Raw genomic sequence first — 20782 nt, 5'->3', positions numbered from 1 at the left:
ATTTTGTGTGAATTTCCTGCATACTAAAATGTATATGAAGACATGATAACATATCTATTCGTCAATACCACAACAAAGTGAGCTCATATAAATGGGGGGTCGCAATCATTTAATCATTTATATTTCAATATCATTATCAATTAGTCGAGACAGCTTTATATATATATTTATATGTCTTTATCCTTTTTGGTAGTGCCTAATTCAGATAGATATATTTTCATATTAAAGCAGCGGTATTCAACGTACGTACTTTATATGTACATATGTATACTTTTATCCGCGAAGTAAATCGGAAATAGGTATACGATCAATTTATAGTATTCAGTAATAGGCAATGTTTGTTTGTTTAGGGTGAGCAGATTATCTACGTCTGTAATATGTACGTATATCTTGTAGTTTGTTAAAAATATCAAGAAATATTTTGGGTTTTTAGCCACAGACGAACGGAAGCATGTGCATAGAAAATTTCTCGCATAAGAATAACACAAAACTTTTATACCCGAAGTGCCAGCTTTCGGTATTCCGACTTGTTTGTGTCTGTTGTTGGTTAACGTCGTCACATTTGTTAATAATATTTAACTACAGCTACACGTAACAAACGAGGACCTTGACCAATATGCGTGTACCGATGACGGTGTTGCCATATACGAAGAAAATGATATTGTGCAAAATATCATCACCAGAAAATAAGATGGTGACGTTGATGATGAAAGTGGTTGGACTCCCACTGCGGCTGAAGCTCTGATGGTTACTGAAGCGCCCAACATCTTTGTTCAAGCTAACTTTGATGATGATCTTATGAAAAGTACGACGTTTTATATTAACAATACTGGGTTTTTAAATCAATCAATAAATAGACACCTAATGAATTTACAAAAAAATACACTATCGTTTCTTTAAATAAATCATCATCATCATCAACGGTGCGAAAACCGGTATCCATCAATTCGATATCTCTAAAAGCTGTGTGGCGTCCTGACCTACGCCATCGCTCCATCTCAGGCAGGGTCTGCCTCGTCTTCTTCTTTTCCTTTTTCCACCATAGATATTTCCCTTATAGACTTTCCGGGCTGGATCATCCTCATCCATACGGATTAACTGACCCGCCGAGCGTAACCTATTGAGCTGGATTTTATCCACAACTTGACGGTCATAGATTTCGTCGTTATGTAGGCTACGGAATCGTCCATCCTCATGTAGGGGGCCAAAAATTCTTCGGAGGATTTTTCTCTCCAACGCGACCAAGAGTTCGCAATTTTTCTTGCTAAGAACCCAAGTTTCCGAGGAATACATGAGGACTGGTAAGATCATTGTCTTGTACAGTAAGAGCCTTGACCTTATGGTGAGACGTTTCGAGCGGAACAGTTTTTGTAAACTGAAATAGGCTCTGTTGGCAGCCAACAACCGTGCGCGAATTTCATCATCGTAGCTGTTATCGGTTGTGATTTTCGACCCTAGATAGGAGAAATTATCAACGGTCTCAAAATTGTAGTCTCCTATCTTTCTTTTTCCCGATTGACCAGTGCGATTTGATGTTCTTGGTTGGTTGGTTTTTGCTGCTGATGTTGCCACCATATATTTCGTCTTGCCTTCATTGATGTGCAGCCCAAAATCTCACGCTGCTTGCTCGATCTGGATGGTGGCAGTTTGTACGTCTCGGGTGGTTCTTCCCATGATGTCGATATCGTCAGCATAGGCCAGTAGTTCGGTGGACTTAAAGAGGATCGTACCTCTTGCATTTACCTCATTATCACGGATCACTTTCTCAAGGGCCAGGTTAAAGAGAACGCATGATTGGGAATCCCCTTGTCCTAGACCGTTGTCGAATGGTCTTGGGAGTGATCCTGCTGCTTTTATCTGGCCTCGCACATTGGTCAGGGTCAGCCTAGTCAGTCTTATCAATTTCGTCGGGATACCGAATTCTTTCATGTACAGTTTTACGCTGGCTATGCTATCATAATAATAATAATAATCGTTGGCGCAATAATCCATGGCCTTGAAGTGTGTTAGAGCACTTCATTCAAAACCGTAACGGTACACTACAGTACTCTGTAAGAGGCAAGCCAGTATTGCGCTCGCCCGAGATTATTATCCTGATTTGACTCAGGTACTTATTCACAGCTAAGTTGACTGGTATCCGACGTCAAGTCACGATACAAATCCCACTGCCACTGACATTTGAACCGCCATCTTTCGTACGCTAGATTTGCGCTCTAACCACTCAGCTATCTGGACACTTCTATGCTATCATAGACGGCTTCAAAGGCGATGAAGAGATGGTGCAACTGATGTCCACATTCCAACAGTTTTTCCATCGCTTACAGAACAGAAAAAATCTGATCTGTTGCTGATTTGCCTGGAGTGAAGCCTCTTTGGTATGGGCCAATGATGTTCTGGGCGTATGGGGCTATCCGGCCTAGCATATATCTTATAGATTGTACTGAGCAACGTGATACCTCCATAACTGCTGCACTGTGTGATATCTCCCTTTTTGTTTAGACAGATAATGCCTCTTTCCTGTGCGAAGTTGCCAAATCTCCCATCAGGCGCGTCCCTTCGTGCGGATAAGGGAATGCTCGGCGAATGTGTCATGGGCATGCACATGCACGCATCCGGAGATGTGCGTGTATGGGCATGCTTATGCGCAAGCCGGGTAGGTGGGAAGTAAACGCCCACCCGTGGATCACAATTGGCTATGGGAAGGACACCCAGAAATTAAACCAAATATGGAAGAGGAGAAAAGCAATTTTTTTACGGTGCAGGGTTTCGGAAACCCAGTGCCGGCGGTTTTTGGGAGTGAGCAAGCGGGCTCCCGGCCGTCGATATCCAACGACCGCAGTGCCTCAGTAGTGGGAAACTTGGCTACTGTGGCATCTAATGCTACAAGAGATAATGGTGGAGTGGAAATTCGGTCCACACCGGATCCTTTTAGGAGGAGTTCGAAGCTTGGGAGATCACCACCGAGAACAATGGTTCTTTTTGGTAGTCGAGATTCGTCGCGGGACTCTGAAAGAAACACGAATAGTCCCTTAATCGACATCATTCCTTGTGGCGCAAGGCGCGAAAGCAAACGGGAACATATCGGAATGGCGTTCGTTACAGTCGGGGAACGAATAAATGAACTGTGCGAGTTCATCAAGGAGAGGCGGAATATCCACCAAAATATTCGAGCCTTAATAAGAGGCATTAAATTGTCTTATATCAAGGCACTCGAAGAAAAGAATTCCCAAGTGCCAGTTGGCAAGGTCACAAGGGAAACGCAGGTGACGTCTCCCCATGATAAGGCAGGCGGGAAGACAGGAAAACGGGCTAGAGACGGTACCAGCGAGCCTCTTGGACCACAGCAAGTCCCGAAGAGGAAAAAAGCCTCTTCACCAAAGAAGGCGGAGCCAACGAGAGTACCCGCGAAAGTCGGTAATCTCACGATTGCAGCCACAACACCTACAAAACTGGAAGAAACCAACGCCCGGAGGCCTGAACAATGGACTAAGGTGAGCACCAAGAGGAAAATGGACAAAAAGAAGCTCCGCCCGGAAATAATAATTATTTCCAAGAAGGGAAATATGTCATATGCCGACATCCTCCGAAAGGTGAAGTCAGACCCGGAATTGAATGATTTGTTGGATAGTGTGAGCCGTATCAGGCGAACACAGAGACGGGATCTGATGCTAGAGTTAAGTAGATCCGCCGACAAGTCGGCCGATAACTTCCGCGGGAAGGTGGAAAGTGTACTAGGAGAGGAAGCTGAGGTAAGAGCTCGGAAACAGGAGATAGTGGTTGAATGCAAGGACCTAGATGAGGTCACCTCATGGGAGGATATCGTGCTGCGCTAAAGCAACAGTTCAACCTTAGCGATATAGACCAGAGTGCCATAAAAAGGATAAAGAAGGCATATGGTGGCACACAGACCGCTATTATTAGTTTGCCGAATCAGCTATTAAGTTAATTACTGTGGGCAAGGTAAGAGTAGGTTGGGTCGTGTGCAGGCTAAGGGAGCAAATATCTCTAAAGAGATGCTTCAGATGCCTCGATTTCGGCCATTTTGCGGCGGCATGCACTAGCCAGCATGATAGGTCGAGGAGTTGCAGGAAGTGTGGGGAAGAGGGCCACCTCATCAAAGATTGCACCGGAGAACCACGGTGTATGCTGTGTAGTGGGAAAGAGGGCCTGGACGACCGGAATGTTGCGGGAAGCAGCAGATGTCCGGTAGATGTCCGGTATATAGGAGCGAGCTGAACCGCACAGGCAAATGAGATTGATACAAATCAATCTCAATCACTGTGAGGCAGCTCAGGACCGGCTCTCGCAAACCATTCGAGAGTCGAATGTCGATGTCGCGGTTTTTTGCGAGCCGTACAGAAACCACGGCGGTGCGTTTTGGGCGGTGTATGCGTTTGGCAACGCCGCAATCTGGGCGTGCGGAAGACAGGCCATTCAGGAAGTCATGGCCCGCCCGGCAGCCAGTTTTATAAGGGCGAAGGTCAACGGTGTACATATTTACAGCTGCTACGCTCCTCCTAGTGCAACCTTAGCACAATATGAGGAGATGTTAGACAGTCTGGTGTTGGACGCTAGAGACCGCAGCCCTAAAATCATTGCGGGCGATTTCAACGCGTGGGCCCTGGAATGGGGAAGCCGATAGACGAACATCAGAGGTCAAATTCTGTTGGAGTCATTTGTGGAGCTGGACATCGTGCTGGCCAACGTTGGATGCGTGCCCACCTTTCGAAGAAGAGGGTCGGGTTCGATTGTTGATCTGACATTTGATAGCACTTCACTGGTGAGGGAGATGGCTTGGCAAGTGAGTGAGCACTACACCCACAGCGACCACCAGGCCATCTTCCTCCGCATTGGGAATCGGGGAACCAGCCAACGATGCTCTGGAGGTGGAAAGGCTAAGGCGGTTGGCTGGTCTATCGGAGCTTTCGACGAGGAAACATTCCTGGCCGCATTGGAGGGAGCCCATGATCCGGATGGAACAGCGGTGGAAAGGGTCACACAGCTGCCTCAGCGTGTAACCGAAGCATGCGACGCTACGATGCCACGACGACGTTTGCACCACGGCAAGAGGCCAAACTACTGGTGGAACACGGAGATCGCTGCCTTGAGATCCTCTTGTCTCCGAGCGAGGAGACTTTCCAACAGGACAAGGGGAAGGCCGGAACACCAGGAGCGTGAGGAGGAATACAGGAATCTGCGAAGCAACCTTAAGAAGGCCATTCGGAAAAGTAAGCGGGAATGCTACCTGAAGCTCTGCATGGAGGCTAATACGAATCCGTGGGGTACAGCCTACCAAGTTGTAATGAAGAAGATCCGCGGGCAAAAATCACCTCAAGTGACGTGCCCACGGCTCTTGTTGCAAATAATTACAACTCTTTTCCCGCAGCAGGAGCAGGATGAAAAAGAACCCCAACTGGCAGCTCAGCAGGACGTCTTCTCGATCCCTGATGTCACCGGAAAGGAACTTTGGGAAATCTGCAGACGTATTGGGGATAGCAAGGCTCCGGGATTGGACGGAATTACGAACAGGGCTCTGAAGGTGGCGGACAAGGCCAAACGAAGGTGGCTCGCAAGCACATTCGAATCGGGCATGGCGGAAGGAGTGTTTCCCGCCCAGTGGAAGAGGCAGAAGCTAGTGTTGCTACCGAAACCCCGAAAATCACCCGACGTGCCCTCTTCATATCGCCCTATTTGTCTCTTAGACACCATGGGGAAGATGTTGGAGAGGGTGATATACAATAGGCTGCTCCCGTTCATCGAGCTTGCGGGTGGTCTTTCAGAGCGGCAATATGGGTTTCGGCGGGGTAGGGGCTGTGTCCCCGAGGGTATACCCGTTCTTGACTATTGCGGCCCGCTCCCTTGCACACGATGCGCTGGTACCTTTTTCATGGAGAATATTCAGAAAATTATAAAAAAAAACGACGAAACAACAGACAAGGAGGAAGAGCTGGGTGCGTTTGGGCGGAGCACAAAAATGCGTCGTTCACCGCAGCGATCAGTGAAAGAGGCAACGAGGGCTGATATACCCGATGAGACACCGGGGCGCCCAAATAAAGAGGAAGCCTCATCAAGTGGCGCGACTGACCGTGATGGCAACTCCATTGCCTTGCAGTGCCCCTGTTTTGGAAGTAAGCTCAGTGAGAAACGCTAGTCCTGAGCAGATGGATTTGGACACAAATCGAGTGGAAGTGCATTCGACCGTCCTCGCTAGAGCCGAAGAGGAAAGGCTCATCAGAAAGTGCGCAGCAGTGGTGAAACGTATGCGGTCGGCAACGTTCCTTCAGAGGAACGTCAGCAAAGGCGTCAAAAACGGGCTGATGGAACTGGAGGAACTACTGGACCGCATTTCCTTTTATAGACGAACGTGGAGAGCAGCGGAAGACGATTGTAGAGCAGTAGCAGTCGCACTCCCCGCTGAGAGTGCTGCTTGCGTCAAACGGACCGTAGATAGCCCTTTGCAAAGTGAACTGGGGAAAAAGTGGAAAGAGGACGACGTGCCTGAAGGAGACTTTATCGAAGTAGTCTCCAAGGCCCAAAAAAAGAAGGCGAAAAAGGATAAAAAGAAACAACGGACTCCGTCGCCAGAAACACGTCTGTCCAAAAACAAGGAGGCTGCCAACCCAGAGCCAGTAGCGGGAAAAACGAGGAAACGAAGAAGTACTAGACCGTCGGCTCTGCTCATTAAGCCGACGGAAGGCAAGACATTTGCGGAAGTCCTTAGTGAAATCCGCTACAGGATGAAACCCGAGGAGAACGGAGCAGAGGTGTCTTCAATACGGAAAACGAGGAGTGGTGGAGTTCTCGTCGAACTGGGCCCAAAGACGACCAACAAGAGCACGTTCTGCGAAGCGGTCAAGGGGCTATTGGGGGAGAAGGCTCTTGTTTCCAGCCTAGAACCCATGTGCTCTCTAGAAAGATCTTGACTGCCTCACAGAAAAGGCCGAAGTAGAGGAGGCGCTAAAGCGTGAATGTCTAGAGGTGACCAATGCCCGGGTAGGTATTACCTCTGTAAATGCTCGAGGCCAAAAGCTCGCCGTGGTGGAAGTTCCCGAGCAATATGCGAGGAAACTCCTTAACAGCGGGAGAATCAAAATCGGATGGGTAGTATGCAGGGTACGAATGCGGATAGTCCCCACCAATTGCTACAGGTGTTTGGACTATGGACACACGTCAGCAGCTTGCAAGGGTCCGGACAGGAGGACAGCATGCCGGAGATGCGGCCAAGTGGGTCATCAAGCGAAGACTTGCAAGGAAAGCGAGAGTTGTGTTCTCTGCAGGGATCGTGGCGCGTCTGGCGAAAGCGTCGCACACACTGCGGGGGACGATGTCCGATCTTCAGGGCGGAATTGGAGAGGGCTAGGGTGCGAACGCCATGATCCGCACTTTGCAAATTAACATGCACCGGAGTGCAACCGCTCACCAGTTGCTAGCACAGTTCGCTGCGGAAGTAAATGCTGATCTAGTGCTGATTAGCGAGCAATACCGAAACAAGGACCCGTCCTCATGGTATCTCGACTTATCGGGCACCGCTGCCATCTGGGTTCGGGACGACGTTCGACTTCGTGTTCTTGCCGAAGGCCGGGGGGACGGATTTGTCTGGATCCGGTGTTTAGGGATAACGTTTTTTAGCATTTACCTGATGCCGAATGAGTCAATTCCGGACTTTCAGCGCCGGCTTGATGCTCTGGAGGACGCCGTTTCGAGCACGGAGGGACGAATCCTGGTTGGCGGTGATTTTAATGCCAGGGTTCTTGAATGGGGCATGCCTCAATCAGACTCCAGAGGGAAACGGATTTTGGAAATGGCGGCGAGAACCGGGCTCGTAATTTTAAACACCGCATCCACGCCAACGTTTCGGCGCCCAGGTTGTGAAGAAAGCATTCCTGACATCACTTTTGCGTCAGAATCTCTGGCATCATCGGTGGACGGGTGGCGAGTGCTAGAAGACTTCTCGGCAAGTGATCATCAGTACATTGCGTTCGAAGTGTTTGACGCCACTTGTCGGCGAGCACCAACACGACGTTCCCCCTGCGTGTGGAATGTCGCGAGGGTGAACATCGGAATATTCGTCGAAGCTCTTGGAACAGGTAGGGCGGCGCTGGGGGCACTCCGGGAGGTGGTGGTGTCGCAGCTGACATCGTCGTAAATTCAGTGATGAATCTGATAACGACGGCGTGTGAGGCTTCCATGCCCCGGAGAGGCCCCAGGCACGACAAGCCTTCAATGTACTGGTGGAAGCAGAAATTACCGACCTACGGAAGGAGTGTCATAGCTCCGCCGTTTGGCACAACGTTTGTACGCCAACGAGGAGGCATGTGCCATAAAGGCACAATATAGATCAGCAAAAAGGAGACTCCGGAGTGCTATAAATAAAAGCAAAGCTCGCGGGTGGCAAAATCTTGTTAATGAGGTGAATGATGACCCGTGGGGACTTGGCTATAAGCTTTTCACTCGGAAAATCGAGGCTCTGCGGAAGCCCTGCATATTGAGCACCGACCAAATGGACCGCATTGTGCGGGCATTGTTCCCCAGAAACCCTGTACGGGTTAATGTAAATAGCGCGGAAAGCGTCGTGGATTGCCCCCTTGTCACAATGGGAGAACTCGAAGAAGCGGTTCTCACTATGAAAAAAACAGGAAGGCGCCAGGTCCTGATGGCATCCCGGCGGAAGTTTACAAACTGGTGTTCCGCCAACGGCCAGAATTGCTGCTCGAAGTGTTCAATGCGTACTTGAAGGAGGGCATTTTTCCTTATCGCTGGAAAGTGGCCAGACTCGCGTTGATCAGTAAGGGTAAAGGAGACCCGGAGCTCCCGTCTGCATACCGACCGCTGTGTATGCTTGACACGGCCGGAAAAGTGCTCGAGAAGCTCGTCAGGGGTAGACTCGCTGAAGCGATTCGTGCTGCCGGGGACTTATCCGCAAGGCAGTTCGGGTTTAGAACAGGGAAATCTACAGTCGATGCTGTTATGGAGGTCGTAGATGCGTTTAATCGAGCCGGGGCACACAGCCGCCGATCTCGACGGATAGTGCTCCTCATAACGCTTGATGTCAGAAATGCCTTCAATTCCGTAAGATGGACAGATATGCTAGACACACTAGAGAACTCCTTTCACGTGCCAAGCTATCTCTTGCGGATATTGAGGGATTATCTGAAAGACCGGTCCCTGCTCTATGAGACGCTAGAGGGCCAGAGGAGGATGGAAATCACGTCGGGAGTAGCGCAGGGAACCATCTTAGGGCTGGACCTCTGGAACGCTTCCTACGATAGTCTGCTGAGACTCGATATGCCCGATGAGTCGCGTCTGATCGGTTATGCAGACGACGTTGCGACACTTGTTGCCGGATGCACTGTTGAACAGGCGCAAAGCAGACTTGGCATATTGATGCGACGGGTAAGCGGATGGATGACTGCTCACGGTTTCAACCTTGCGCTGGAAAAAACCGAAGTAGTCATCGTGACCAGAAGGAGAATCCCGACCTTGCGTCCTATATCGATCGGCGAGTTGACTATAGAGTCAAAACCAGCGATTAAATACCTTGGTTTAATGCTCGACTCGAAGATGAGCTTCTTCGAGCAAATCAAAGCAGCCGCGGACAGGGCTGCAGCAGGAGTCGCGGCCTTGAGTTGGCTAATGGCGAATGTCGGGGGCGCTATATCAACTAGGAGACGTCTCCTCATGAGAGGAACGCAGTCCGTTCATCTCTATGGTGCGGAGGTATGGGCTGATGCCCTTGACAAGGAAGGGCATCGTAAACGCCTCGCTCAAGTGCAGAGGCGGGGAGCTTTGCGAGTGGCGTCTGCTTATCGCACCGTCTCCGAACCGGCCATGATGGTGATTGCGGGAGTGATCCCCGTTGCCCTCCTTGCTAAGGAGCGCAAAGCTATCTATCGCCGTAAGGGCGAAAACTTAAGAGAAGTGGTTGCATATGAAGAACGTCAACGCACCCTTAGCGAGTGGCAACTTTCTTGGCAAAATGAGCCAAGGGGCAAGTGGACTGCGCGGCTCGTCGACAAATTAGACCCATGGTTGAACAGAAAGCACGGTGAGATTGATTACTTCCTTACCCAACTTCTAAGTGGGCATGAAGGTTTTCAGTCTTACCTGCACAGGGTTGGGAAGGCGCGATCTCCTGATTGTGTGTTCTGCAATAGAGTGGCGGATGACGCTGAACACACCTTTTTCTTTTGCGAAAGGTGGGACGGCCTCCGCCAGCAGCTTTATGCAGACACAGGGGAGCTCTCTCCAGACAACATTGTCGGAGAGATGCTGAAGAGCGCTGGCAGCTGGAATCGTAATGCGCATTATGTTCGGGCTCTTCTTACTACGAAGAAGATTGAACTCGACCGGCGGAGGTATCGGACGGTAAGGGGTTCCCTGAACTAACAACTCCCTTCCTCCCCTCCCCTCCCGTTGGTGAAAGGAATTCCCTGACTTGAAGGCTTCCAAAGCCGGGAGAACGGGAGGGCTAGCCCGAAGTAATGTGTCAAACGGTTCCAGGCTAGTTCTCTGATGACAGGGAGGTGTTTAGTTGGTAGTCCGTCAGCGTGCTGTTGCGGGAGTCCAACACTCTGTGCGTAAACGCATTCACCTACCTTACCCCCAAAAAAAGAAGAAAAAAAAATGGGTTTCGGCGAGCCCGTTCTACGATCGATGCAATAGCAAAGGTCGTGGAATTGGCTTGAAATGCAATGGCCATGGGCAAATGCTGTGCTTTGGTGACGCTGGACGTCAAAACTGCTTTTAACTCAGCCAACTGGGGCTGGATTAAGGGCGCTTTAGCCAAACTGGGTGTTCCTAGCTACTTGGCTCAGCTCATCGAGATTTACTTTTCGGACAGACTTCTCTGGTACGAGACGGACGACACGGGCCGAAAGTGTACATTGTGACAGTAGGGGTGCCTCAAGGTTATGTATTGGGACCACTGCTGTGGAACATAATGTCCGACGGAGTGCTTGGCCTTCGCGTGCCGGAGGAGACAACGCTGATTGGTTTTGCAGACGACCTGGCGGTAGTTGCAATTGCAAAGCATCCCGAGGACGTGGAGCTTTATGCAAATGAAGCCATTCATACCATCAAGTCATGGTTACGAATGGCCAAGCTGGACCTGGCGGACGAAAAAACGGAGGCGGTCGTCATTACCAAGCGTAGGAAGAACAACACGGTTACCATCCGGGTTGGTAATCGTGAGGTCGTCTCAAAATCGGTTGTCAAATACCTGGGGGTGATGATCGATGCCAAGCTGAGTTTCAAGGGACACTTGGATTATGCGCGAGAGAAGGCAACAAATGCCAGCTCATCCCTTGCAAGGATGATGCCTAACGTGGGAGGGCCGAAGTATAGTCGCAGGCTACTCATCGCGGGAGTGGTTAGGTCGATCCTGCTATACGCGGCCCCTGTCTGGGCGGGAGCGTTGAACCACGCTGTCAACCGGAGGAAGGTAAGTTCGGCATACCGGCCAATTGCGCTAAGGGTGTGCAGCGCATTTAGGACGGCGTCGACGGAGGCAGTGTGTGTCATCGCAGGAATGATCCCTATAGATCTTCTAGCGGGAGAGGCACACTGGCTCTACGAAAAACGGAAGGCAAATCCAGCCGAGGTGAATGCTGATTTCCGAAAAGCCATCAGGAGAGAGTTGTGTAGCAAGTCGCAACAACGATGGGATAACTCCGACAAGGGCAGGTGGACCCATACACTGATCCCGTGTATCGAGAAATGGGTCTACCGAAAGCACGGAGAATTTAATTGGCTATAGGAAGTACTTGCATCGCTTCGAGTTGGACGAGTCTCTCAACTGTCCTGAATGCGGTGCTACACCCGAGGACCCGGAGCACGTTATGTTCCATTGTCCTAGATTTCTGCAGCAGAAAAGGAGGTTGAACAGCATCGTAGGGGCGGACATCGAGCCCTCCAACCTGGTGGAAGAGATGGAAGAGAAGTCGGAGGAAAACTGGATGGCGATAAATGAGGCAGTAGCCGTGGTGCAGATAAAACTCCTGGAGTTGGATCGAGGTCGGAAGGCGGCGCGACGGAGACGTGACATGAACGAGCTGATATAGCGAACCAGAGCCTCCCCCGCGAAGTAATACTTCACGGTGGTCCCGCGGGGAGGGGCGGAAGAGCGGAGGTGGTTTTAGTGGGTGCGAATCTGACACGCTGCTGCAACCTGGCGCAGCAGCGTCTTTCTAAGATTTCCACCTCCATCCATAAAAAAAATAAGATAATGCCTCTTTGCCAGTCGTTAGGCATTGATTTGCTGTCCCACACCTTGAGCACAAGTTGATGATCCACTTGGTGGAACTGGTCGCCTCCATATTTAGCTAATGCGGCTGTAATTCCATCGGCTACTGGCGACTTATGATTTTTAAGCCGATAAACTGCACGGACTGTTTCTTCTATACTTGGCGGTCGTCTTCAGTTGGCGGGACCTCCAACTTGCCGATGTTCTGCTTGTTCAGTTGTTCATCAAAGTACTCATTCCATCGCTAGAAAATCCCTATTCTGTTGGAAATCAGATTTCCCTGTTTGTCTCGGCAGGATGAACATCGATGTGTGTAAGGCTTCATCCTGCTGACTTGTTGGTAAAACTTCCGCACCTGGTGCGGTTGCTCCCTGTACTTATCGAGTTCACAGACCTGTTGGTCTCCCAGACTTCCTTTTTCCGTCTGTGAAGTCACTTCTCCACTCGACGGAGTTCATGATACGTCTCTGCGCGTGCCCGCGTTCTTTAAGAATGCAACATTACTCGGTATGCGGCATTCTTCCGTTCCGTTGCTAGCTTATATTCATCGTCAATCCAGCCATTCCGACTCCTTTTGCGGCTAGGGCCAAGTATGTTTGTGGCCGTATTTATGATAACGTTCTTCAGGTGGTTGTGAAGATCATTTGTTGATGCTTTATCTCCAGGTCATCTGTTGACTGCGGTTATTGCGGCATCCATTTCATTCTTATAGGTGTCGCGGAGGGCCGTGTTGTGGATGGCTTCAGTGTTAACTCTCACCTGATGGTCAGAGGGGATTCTGGGTGGTGTTGTTATTCGATCTCGGAGCACCATGCCAACGAGATAGTGATCCGAGTCTATATTGGCCCCTATATGTTCTGACATTCATCAAAGCTGAGAGGTGGCGGCGTCCGATCAACACGTGGTCAATTTGGTGGAGAGGTCCATGTTATTTGTGGACCACTTTTCGCACAAACCGGGTACTTCCAACAACCATTTCGTGTGACCCTGCTAATTGAATAACCCGCAGTCTGTTATCATTTGTATTTTCGTGTAAGCTATGGAAGCCAACGTATCGCCTGAATCCGGCCCTTCCCTACTTGGCTGTTAAAATCCCCAAGTATGACTTTGATATCATATCTGGGACAGGCTTCGAGGGTTTGTTCTACTGCTTCGTAGAAGGTATCCTTCTCTGGCTCTGCAGTCTCCTTTGTAGGGGCGTGAACGTTAATGAAACTTATATTTCTAAACTTGCCTCGCAAGCGCAGAGTGCATAGCCGTTCGCTTATGTTTTCAAAGCCGATAACAGCAGGTTTCATTTGTTGGCTGACTAAGAAACCTATTCTGAGCACATGGTTTACTGGATGGCCACTATAATATATGGTGCAGTGGCACTTCTCCAGGAAACCGGCCCCTGTCCAACTCATCTCCTACAACGCTGTTACATCAGCCCTATATTGGGACAGGGTATTGGCTAGCATCTCTGTACAGGGAGCGCACGTTCCATGAGAAAATGCGCAAATCATTATTCCTTTGTCGTTGCCGGGTTCGTCGTTGTGTATTCCGTCCAGTTCGATTCTCCTGTTGTAGCTTTGTAACAAGTTGCCAGCACTAATCAACCCCCAACCTGGAGGACCACTTGGTACAATTTGTCCCGTTTTTAGGGGCGGGAGACTCGCCTTCATCCTTCTCCGTCTGCAGCTTTTTGTTAAAAAAGAGCACCCAGCGGTCACCACGTGCAGATGGAGATAGGCTTTGGCAGTAGAGCTGTTGGTGTTAGTTCAACGGGCGTTTCCCACGTTATGGCAACAACGATGGGATAACTCCGACAAGGGCAGGTGGACCCATACATTGATCCCGTGCATCGAGAAATGGGTCAACCGAAAGCACGGAGAATTGAATTACCACCTGACACAGTTCCTTACGGGACACGGTGGCTATAGGAAGTACTTGCATCGCTTCGAGTTGGACGAGTCTCCCAACTGTCTTGAATGCGGTGCTACACTCGAGGACCCGGAGCACGTTATGTTGTGAATCCCACACACTGCTGCAACCTGGCGCAGCAGCGTCTTTCTAAGATTTCCACCTCCATCCATAAAAAAAAAAAAAAAAAAACTCAGCTGTGAATGGAGTACCTGAGTCAAATCAGGGTAATAATCTCGGGCGAGCGCAATATTGACCACATTGTCTCCTACAGTATGCTGTAATGCACCGCTACGGTCTAGAATGAAGTGCCCTAACACACTTCAAAATCCTGCTCCGATATGGATTCTTGCACCGACGATTATTATTATTATTAATTTATCCGGGCACTTTGTGCGTCGCTCGGTTAGTGCGACCAAATTTCGCTGGTCCCTTGAAAGTGGTGCTATTCGGATTGTACTGTATATAGTAATTTTGGGAAATTTTGAAAATATATAACTATTATTAACAAAGTTACAGAAAATCAAAGTTTGATATTTCACATGAATTTATCGCATGAACGTCATGATTATATAAAGTGAACTCATATGAACGGCGAAGTTGGATATATTAAGGAATATTTTGAAATTTTAGCTGTATACAAATGGAAAAACATGCATACCAAATTTCTCGCACAAGATGAAGCCAAAACCTTTCTACCCGAAGCGTCCAGCTTCCGGTATTCCGACTTGTTATATAATAGATTAATAATAACAATAATAATAATCGTTGGCGCAACAATCCATGTTGGATTAGGGCCTTGAAGTGTGTTAGAGCACTTCATTCAAGACCGTAAGGGTACACTAGGAGGCAATGTGGGCAGCATTGCGCTCGCCCGAGATTATTACCCTGATTTGACTCAGGTACTCATTCATAGCTGAGTCGACTGGGATCTGACGTCAAATCACGATACAAATTCCACTGCAATCAGTGAGACTTGAACCGCGACCTTCCATACGACAGCCTTGCTCTCTAACCACTCAACTATCCGGACACGAATAATAGATTAGGTTCAGTAAATTTATACCACAAGTCGAAAAACCTATGTTTGGAACCATGGTTTATGACAGTTCAACGTGTACATAATTAAAAACTTAATTGTGCACTATTTTTAAGCAGATATTTAAATAAACGATTTGATCTGGAAAGCACTGTATTGATACTACATAGTCTGTATGGTCATCTAATCAACTTCATACGTTGCAAATTAGGAGTACAGCATTACTGGTAAGTGTGAAGACGCTCAGCGCTCCAGGTATGTAAGGTATCTGCATTGAATATACCCGATATTCAATTCGATGTGATACTAACATTCTACTTCAAATATGACGCAAAAGAGGCAACTTTGGCCTACAACAACTATTAGTAGGACTTCTACAAAGCTTTCCAGTATGTTGCTTTATATTAAAACCTATATTATTACAAAATATTACGGACTTGGGATGAACTTAAGGGGGGTTTGAAAATAACATAATGTTCTATTATTAACTTTATCTGAGCAGATATCATAACGGCGAGTATTCCGGAGCCTACCATACTTTTTTTCAGAATTTTCCGGTAGATAGTTTCCGAGAACGAATTCTTGACGTAATTGACCACTTTCGAACCTCCTCACTCCTCTCTTTTGCAACCCATATCAAAACTAAAACCTGCCTCGTAGCTGCAACACATTTCATTTTATACCCCACATAGCTATATTCGGTGTAAAAAGAATATGTTGCACCCTTTTTGAACAACGAGATCATCAACGGCGCAACAACCGGTATCCGGGCTAGGTCTACCTTAATAAGGACCTCCAGACATCCCGGCTATCCGCCGAGGTCCATCAATTCGATTTCCCTAAAAGCTGTCTGGCGTCCTGACATAAATCATCGCTCCATCTCAGGCAGGGTCTGCCTCGTCTTCTTTTTCTCATTATTCTACCACAGATATTGCCCTTATAGATGTATTTTAAGGCCTAGACTTCAATGAGGTTTTTGGGTTGGGTAAATGTGTCATTTTAAGTGTGCACACTTTGACCCCTAAATCATCGATTTGGCAATCTACGTCGAAACTAAAATCTGTTTTTGAAAGTAATAATTGGGACCTTTCATTTGATATCCCAGACTGGTACATTAGGTGAAAAAATTAAACTTCCCGTGAAGTTGTCACTCACTGTATTCAAGGGATTTCATAGTCCGTAAGATATATGTCCACCAGAGTTCGTTTGATTAGGTGTAGTTATTTTTTAACAAATTGGGTGTGGCATATAGTAAATAGATTCTAATACTTCTTTCACCTACTACAACTTCGTTAATAATGAGAATTTGCATTAAAACGAGTATTGCTTCCAGAAAACAGTAATATACCATTATTAACTTTATTTTAGTCGATATTTGAAAGGGATGTGTTTTGAAGCCTAGATTTTATATAGGCGCGTCATAGTATTTTTTTTTCAGATTTTTCGGATAGATGGTTCTCAGAACAAGACCAGCTTCACTTTTCACATTTTGAACCCTAACTCCGCTATATTATAAGTAATATCAAACATTAGAAAGGTCCTAATTGAACCTTTCATTTAATATGTCACCTCTGAGCCGACCCCGCTTGTGAATGGGACAAAGGATGAAGAAAAAGAAGAAGATTTGATATCTCACCTCTCTTTCCCATGTCTGGGGGAAAGATTCGTAAGCCACACCTTTTCACCTAAATTTCATGACAATAGATTTAATCGTTTCCTACTAAATTGTATGTGACAGAGAAACAAATATGGAAGTAGCTTTAGTGAGGTTTCGTTTCGCACAAGAATAAATGCAATGTAAGAAAGGCAATGCTTCTCGCGATGCATCTCCATAGGTAATCGAAAAGCTTTACAGTAGTTTTTTTGCAGACCCGGCTTGATTCACGGTTATTCGAATGATGACGGTAGTCAAGAATGCATTCATGGTCTTCAATAACCCGATTGAACAATCCACTGAGTCACAATGTTGGGTTGCAACTGTTCGCTTTTCAGAGCTTAGATGCGATCCTGTTGCTTTCCCCGATTTTATTCGTTTTATTGCTTCCTTGACTTCAGTGGCTCTCCAAATGTCGGCGTGCTTTTGGAAGTGGCAAATGAATAAATTGAAATCTGTTCGAAATATTTCCACCGCCTATCCTTCACTGCTCGTCGATCGGTAAGCAAGGTATCGTGCTTGTCATTAACGCAAACTTTTGACAAGTCGATATAGATCTCTCTCGTCGTCCCCGCACGGGTAACTGCGAGTATTTTCTTTGCTTTCCGGTTGGCAGTCTTGTGAATTTTTATCTTCGAAAAATTTATGGTAGAGGCGTTTCTTGCCACCAACCTTCATTTTGACATCCTCATTCCAAAGCAAAGTATCTCGGCTGATAAACCACACGTCAGGCTTGGTGATCCTCAGGGGTGGATGTTCCGCTTTGTAGATCGTGGCTCCACAATTGGTAACAACGTAAGTGAGATCATTGCTTCTTTTTAAGGTTTTGTGTAAAGCAAAACCTTATTAAAATCGGTTTACCGTCTGTCTATCCGCCACACGCATTTTTCTCGAAGATTGTAGCAACGATTGGTACCAAATTTGGTGGAAAGGTAGGAACTGCGAACGCTCACGCATACAGTGATCCTTTTACGTCGAATTTAAGGGGAGGTCCTCATACATGCAAAAGGGTGGTGTACATTTTTTTTCACCAAATATAGTCATGTGGGGTATCAAATGAAAGGTGTCGGTTAGTACTTTTCGAAGCTGGTGTTAGTTTTGACATTTGTTGGAAAGGCGGCGAGTTAGGGGGGTCAAAATTGATCATTTATTTAGCGAGGCCATTCTCAGAAACTGCTCAACCGAAAAATCTGAAAGAGGCATACCAATATCCCTTCAAATAAAGTTAATAATAGTATAGTGTCCGGATAGCTGAGTGGTTAGAGCACAAGGCTGTCGTGCGAAAGGTCGTGGTTCAAATCTCACTGGTGGCAGTGAGATTTGTATCGTGATTTGACGCCGGATACCAGTCGACTCAGCTGAGTACCTGAGTCAAATCAGGGTAATAATCTCGGGCGAGCGCAATGCTGACCACATTGCCTCCTACAGTCTATTGTGGTGTACCGTTTCGGTCTTGAATGAAGTCCTCTACCACACTTCAACGCTCTGATCCAATATGGATTGTTGCGCCAACGATTATTATTATTATTATAGTATATTACTGTAATTTTCGGTAATTGGCTGCAGAATCCCCTTTAAGTTCATCCTAGCACCACCAAATCTGCAGCAATGTAGGCTATAATATAGAGCTTGATGTTACCAAGTTTGGTGGAAATCGCGTTATAACTAACAAATTTATAATAGGTAAAAGTTGTCACTTCTGCAGAAATTCAAGATTTTGAATGTCAATATCACCCGAAAGTGGATATCCTCACATAATATATGCATATATTACGTGTTACGTACTAATGGGACAAATTCAAACTAAAAAGCAATACACAAAACCTTTCATACCTGATCCGGCTTCCGGTTTCCCGACTTGTTTCTCATGAAATCGTCACCATTTAATGTGCGCGGGGCCCATACTTTCTCACGGCTTGATTCCCAAGACAGCATAGAATGGCTGATGTTGAGATGCGATGGTCTCATAGGGAACGGGCTTGCAGTCAGTGATGGTGATAAAATGCCGGCGTTTTATGAGGATAGAATCAATTTGCGTTTTACTGTTCCAACTATAAAATGTAGGAAAATGAAACAACTATGTATTGACAAGTATAAGGTCGTTCGTGTCCGTAAAATGAGCTGGGCACCTTCGTTGCGTGCCCCAAACGCTTATCCCCCTTGACACCTGTGCATCTATAGTAGATTAAGATCCGTAGATTAAGACCGCTCTCAATGACGATATAGTCATCTGCCGGAACGGTACGGGTTTTCATGTCGAGGAGGCATCTTTCTCGTTATCAGGTCGACCTGTTTATGATAAGTATGAAGTGAGGAAATGAATCGCGCGATCTGCTGAGCATCGAGGAAACCCTTGAAGAGGGCAATAACAACACCGTATTGTGTGTCTGGGCTACCAAAATAGAGAAGCTTATGGCCATTTTTATCGTATTCTATGTCGCATCTTTTAACACCACACCAACGAGTAGGCGAGAGGAAGAGGGAAAATATAAGCGTATCTTCCGAATGACTCTTGCGAGTTCCTCTGTCTTTCCAGTAAAGGTATTAATATTTTACTCTGAATAATTTACTTTCGTCCTAACGCCGTCCATGCGTCAAGAATCAATCAAGGTAAACGGATTAGAACAACTACTTTGGAACCCACTATGGTGTAGTGAGCTACCCATATCCAAAATTTCAGGATATTCAAATGGTTAGATGGAAAAATCTAGGTGATATACACACATTCAAAAGTTTGATCAACATTTTTGTGGGTTCTAACTGTATATCAAATATGATAATTATGTATTTTAGCTTATTTCTGATACAAGATCACTAAAAAAGTGTAAGATTTCCAAACTAACACGAAGTTTGATATTTTTATGGATTTTGATAACTAGCGGTGAAAGAATAAATGCAGTATCAATCATATTTCATTTTCCGAAGCAATGAGGTTTTTTTTAATACATAAAATACATGAATGCCTGCACGTTGAGAGAATACGTAACATACGAATAGACATATTTATATGCACTGTGTGTCAAAGGCATTGAAAATGTTCTTTTAGCAAGTCAAGCAATGATTGACAGGGAGATTGACAGAAAGTCTTCTCCAAATTATTAAATATTTGTCATTTGAAATCTGTTTACAATTGCACTTGACTATATATAATCTTCTATAATTACAGGGAAAACTAACAAATTGTCATTCGTCCGGTTGTGAACGACCGTTCAGCGTACAGAAAATTCCACATAGTAATTTGATTCTCTTAGTCGTTGATACTTTGTGTCCTTGCGGATCGAAACAACTTGATATTGAACCTGTAGAAATTCCAGGTGGGATAGGTAACTTTCTTATTTTAATTCCGTCGTACTGTTTAAAATTGAATATATTCTTCTTAGGTGCATGTGGGACGCGGCGGCAAGCACGTGAATCTTTATCCAGGAAACGTCCTGCCAAATGTATAAGCTATCATCCGGAAGAAGTAGAGATTCAACAGTGCGGGCGAGGGTCGCATTTGTTCGCAAAGTCAATAGTTTTATCACATCTAATTGTATTGTTAATAACATTTGCCCTGACATATGTGTGATATAAAAAATAGAACAATTTTTGTTAAATTCAATAAGTACATTCGAATTGAAGATAAGAAACTGATATTAATTTAAAAACAGAAGATGGCTGAAGTAAGAATTAGCTGTAATTTAGTATTAAAGAAGTTTAATTTAAGATGCCTGGTACTCCATTTCATCTGTCAAGTCGTATCCCATCCTAAATCAATTAAGTTGCGTATAATTATATTAGGTTGTTGCAAATGAAATGTCGGATATTTGAGTAAAATTTCAAAAAACTATAACTTTTATGAAAATTAATTTTATTAGTCAAAATAAGAACCAGCAGCTTCAATGCACTTCTCCCAACGAGATACAAGGGCAATTATTCCAGTTTCGTAAAAGTCTGGGTTTCTAGA

The 20782-nt window shown here is 46.3% G+C and overlaps 1 protein-coding gene across 1 annotated transcript in view; it reads left to right on the top strand.

The window, feature by feature from the left end:
- Positions 1-20519, top strand: part of LOC119652100 (voltage-dependent calcium channel subunit alpha-2/delta-3-like) — a 184780-nt gene extending 164261 nt beyond the window's left edge. Inside the window, exons 12-13 of the mRNA XM_038056038.1 lie at positions 20003-20159; positions 20217-20519. Coding sequence (XP_037911966.1) covers positions 20003-20159; positions 20217-20404 — 345 coding nt within the window. The 3' untranslated portion in view covers positions 20405-20519. The remainder of the gene's footprint in view (positions 1-20002; positions 20160-20216) is intronic.
- Positions 20520-20782: the final 263 nt, after the last annotated feature.

The sequence above is a fragment of the Hermetia illucens genome, chromosome 3 (genome assembly GCF_905115235.1).
Source record: "Hermetia illucens chromosome 3, iHerIll2.2.curated.20191125, whole genome shotgun sequence".
NCBI lineage: Eukaryota > Metazoa > Arthropoda > Insecta > Diptera > Stratiomyidae > Hermetia > Hermetia illucens.
This window is presented reverse-complemented; position numbering and strand designations above follow the sequence as displayed.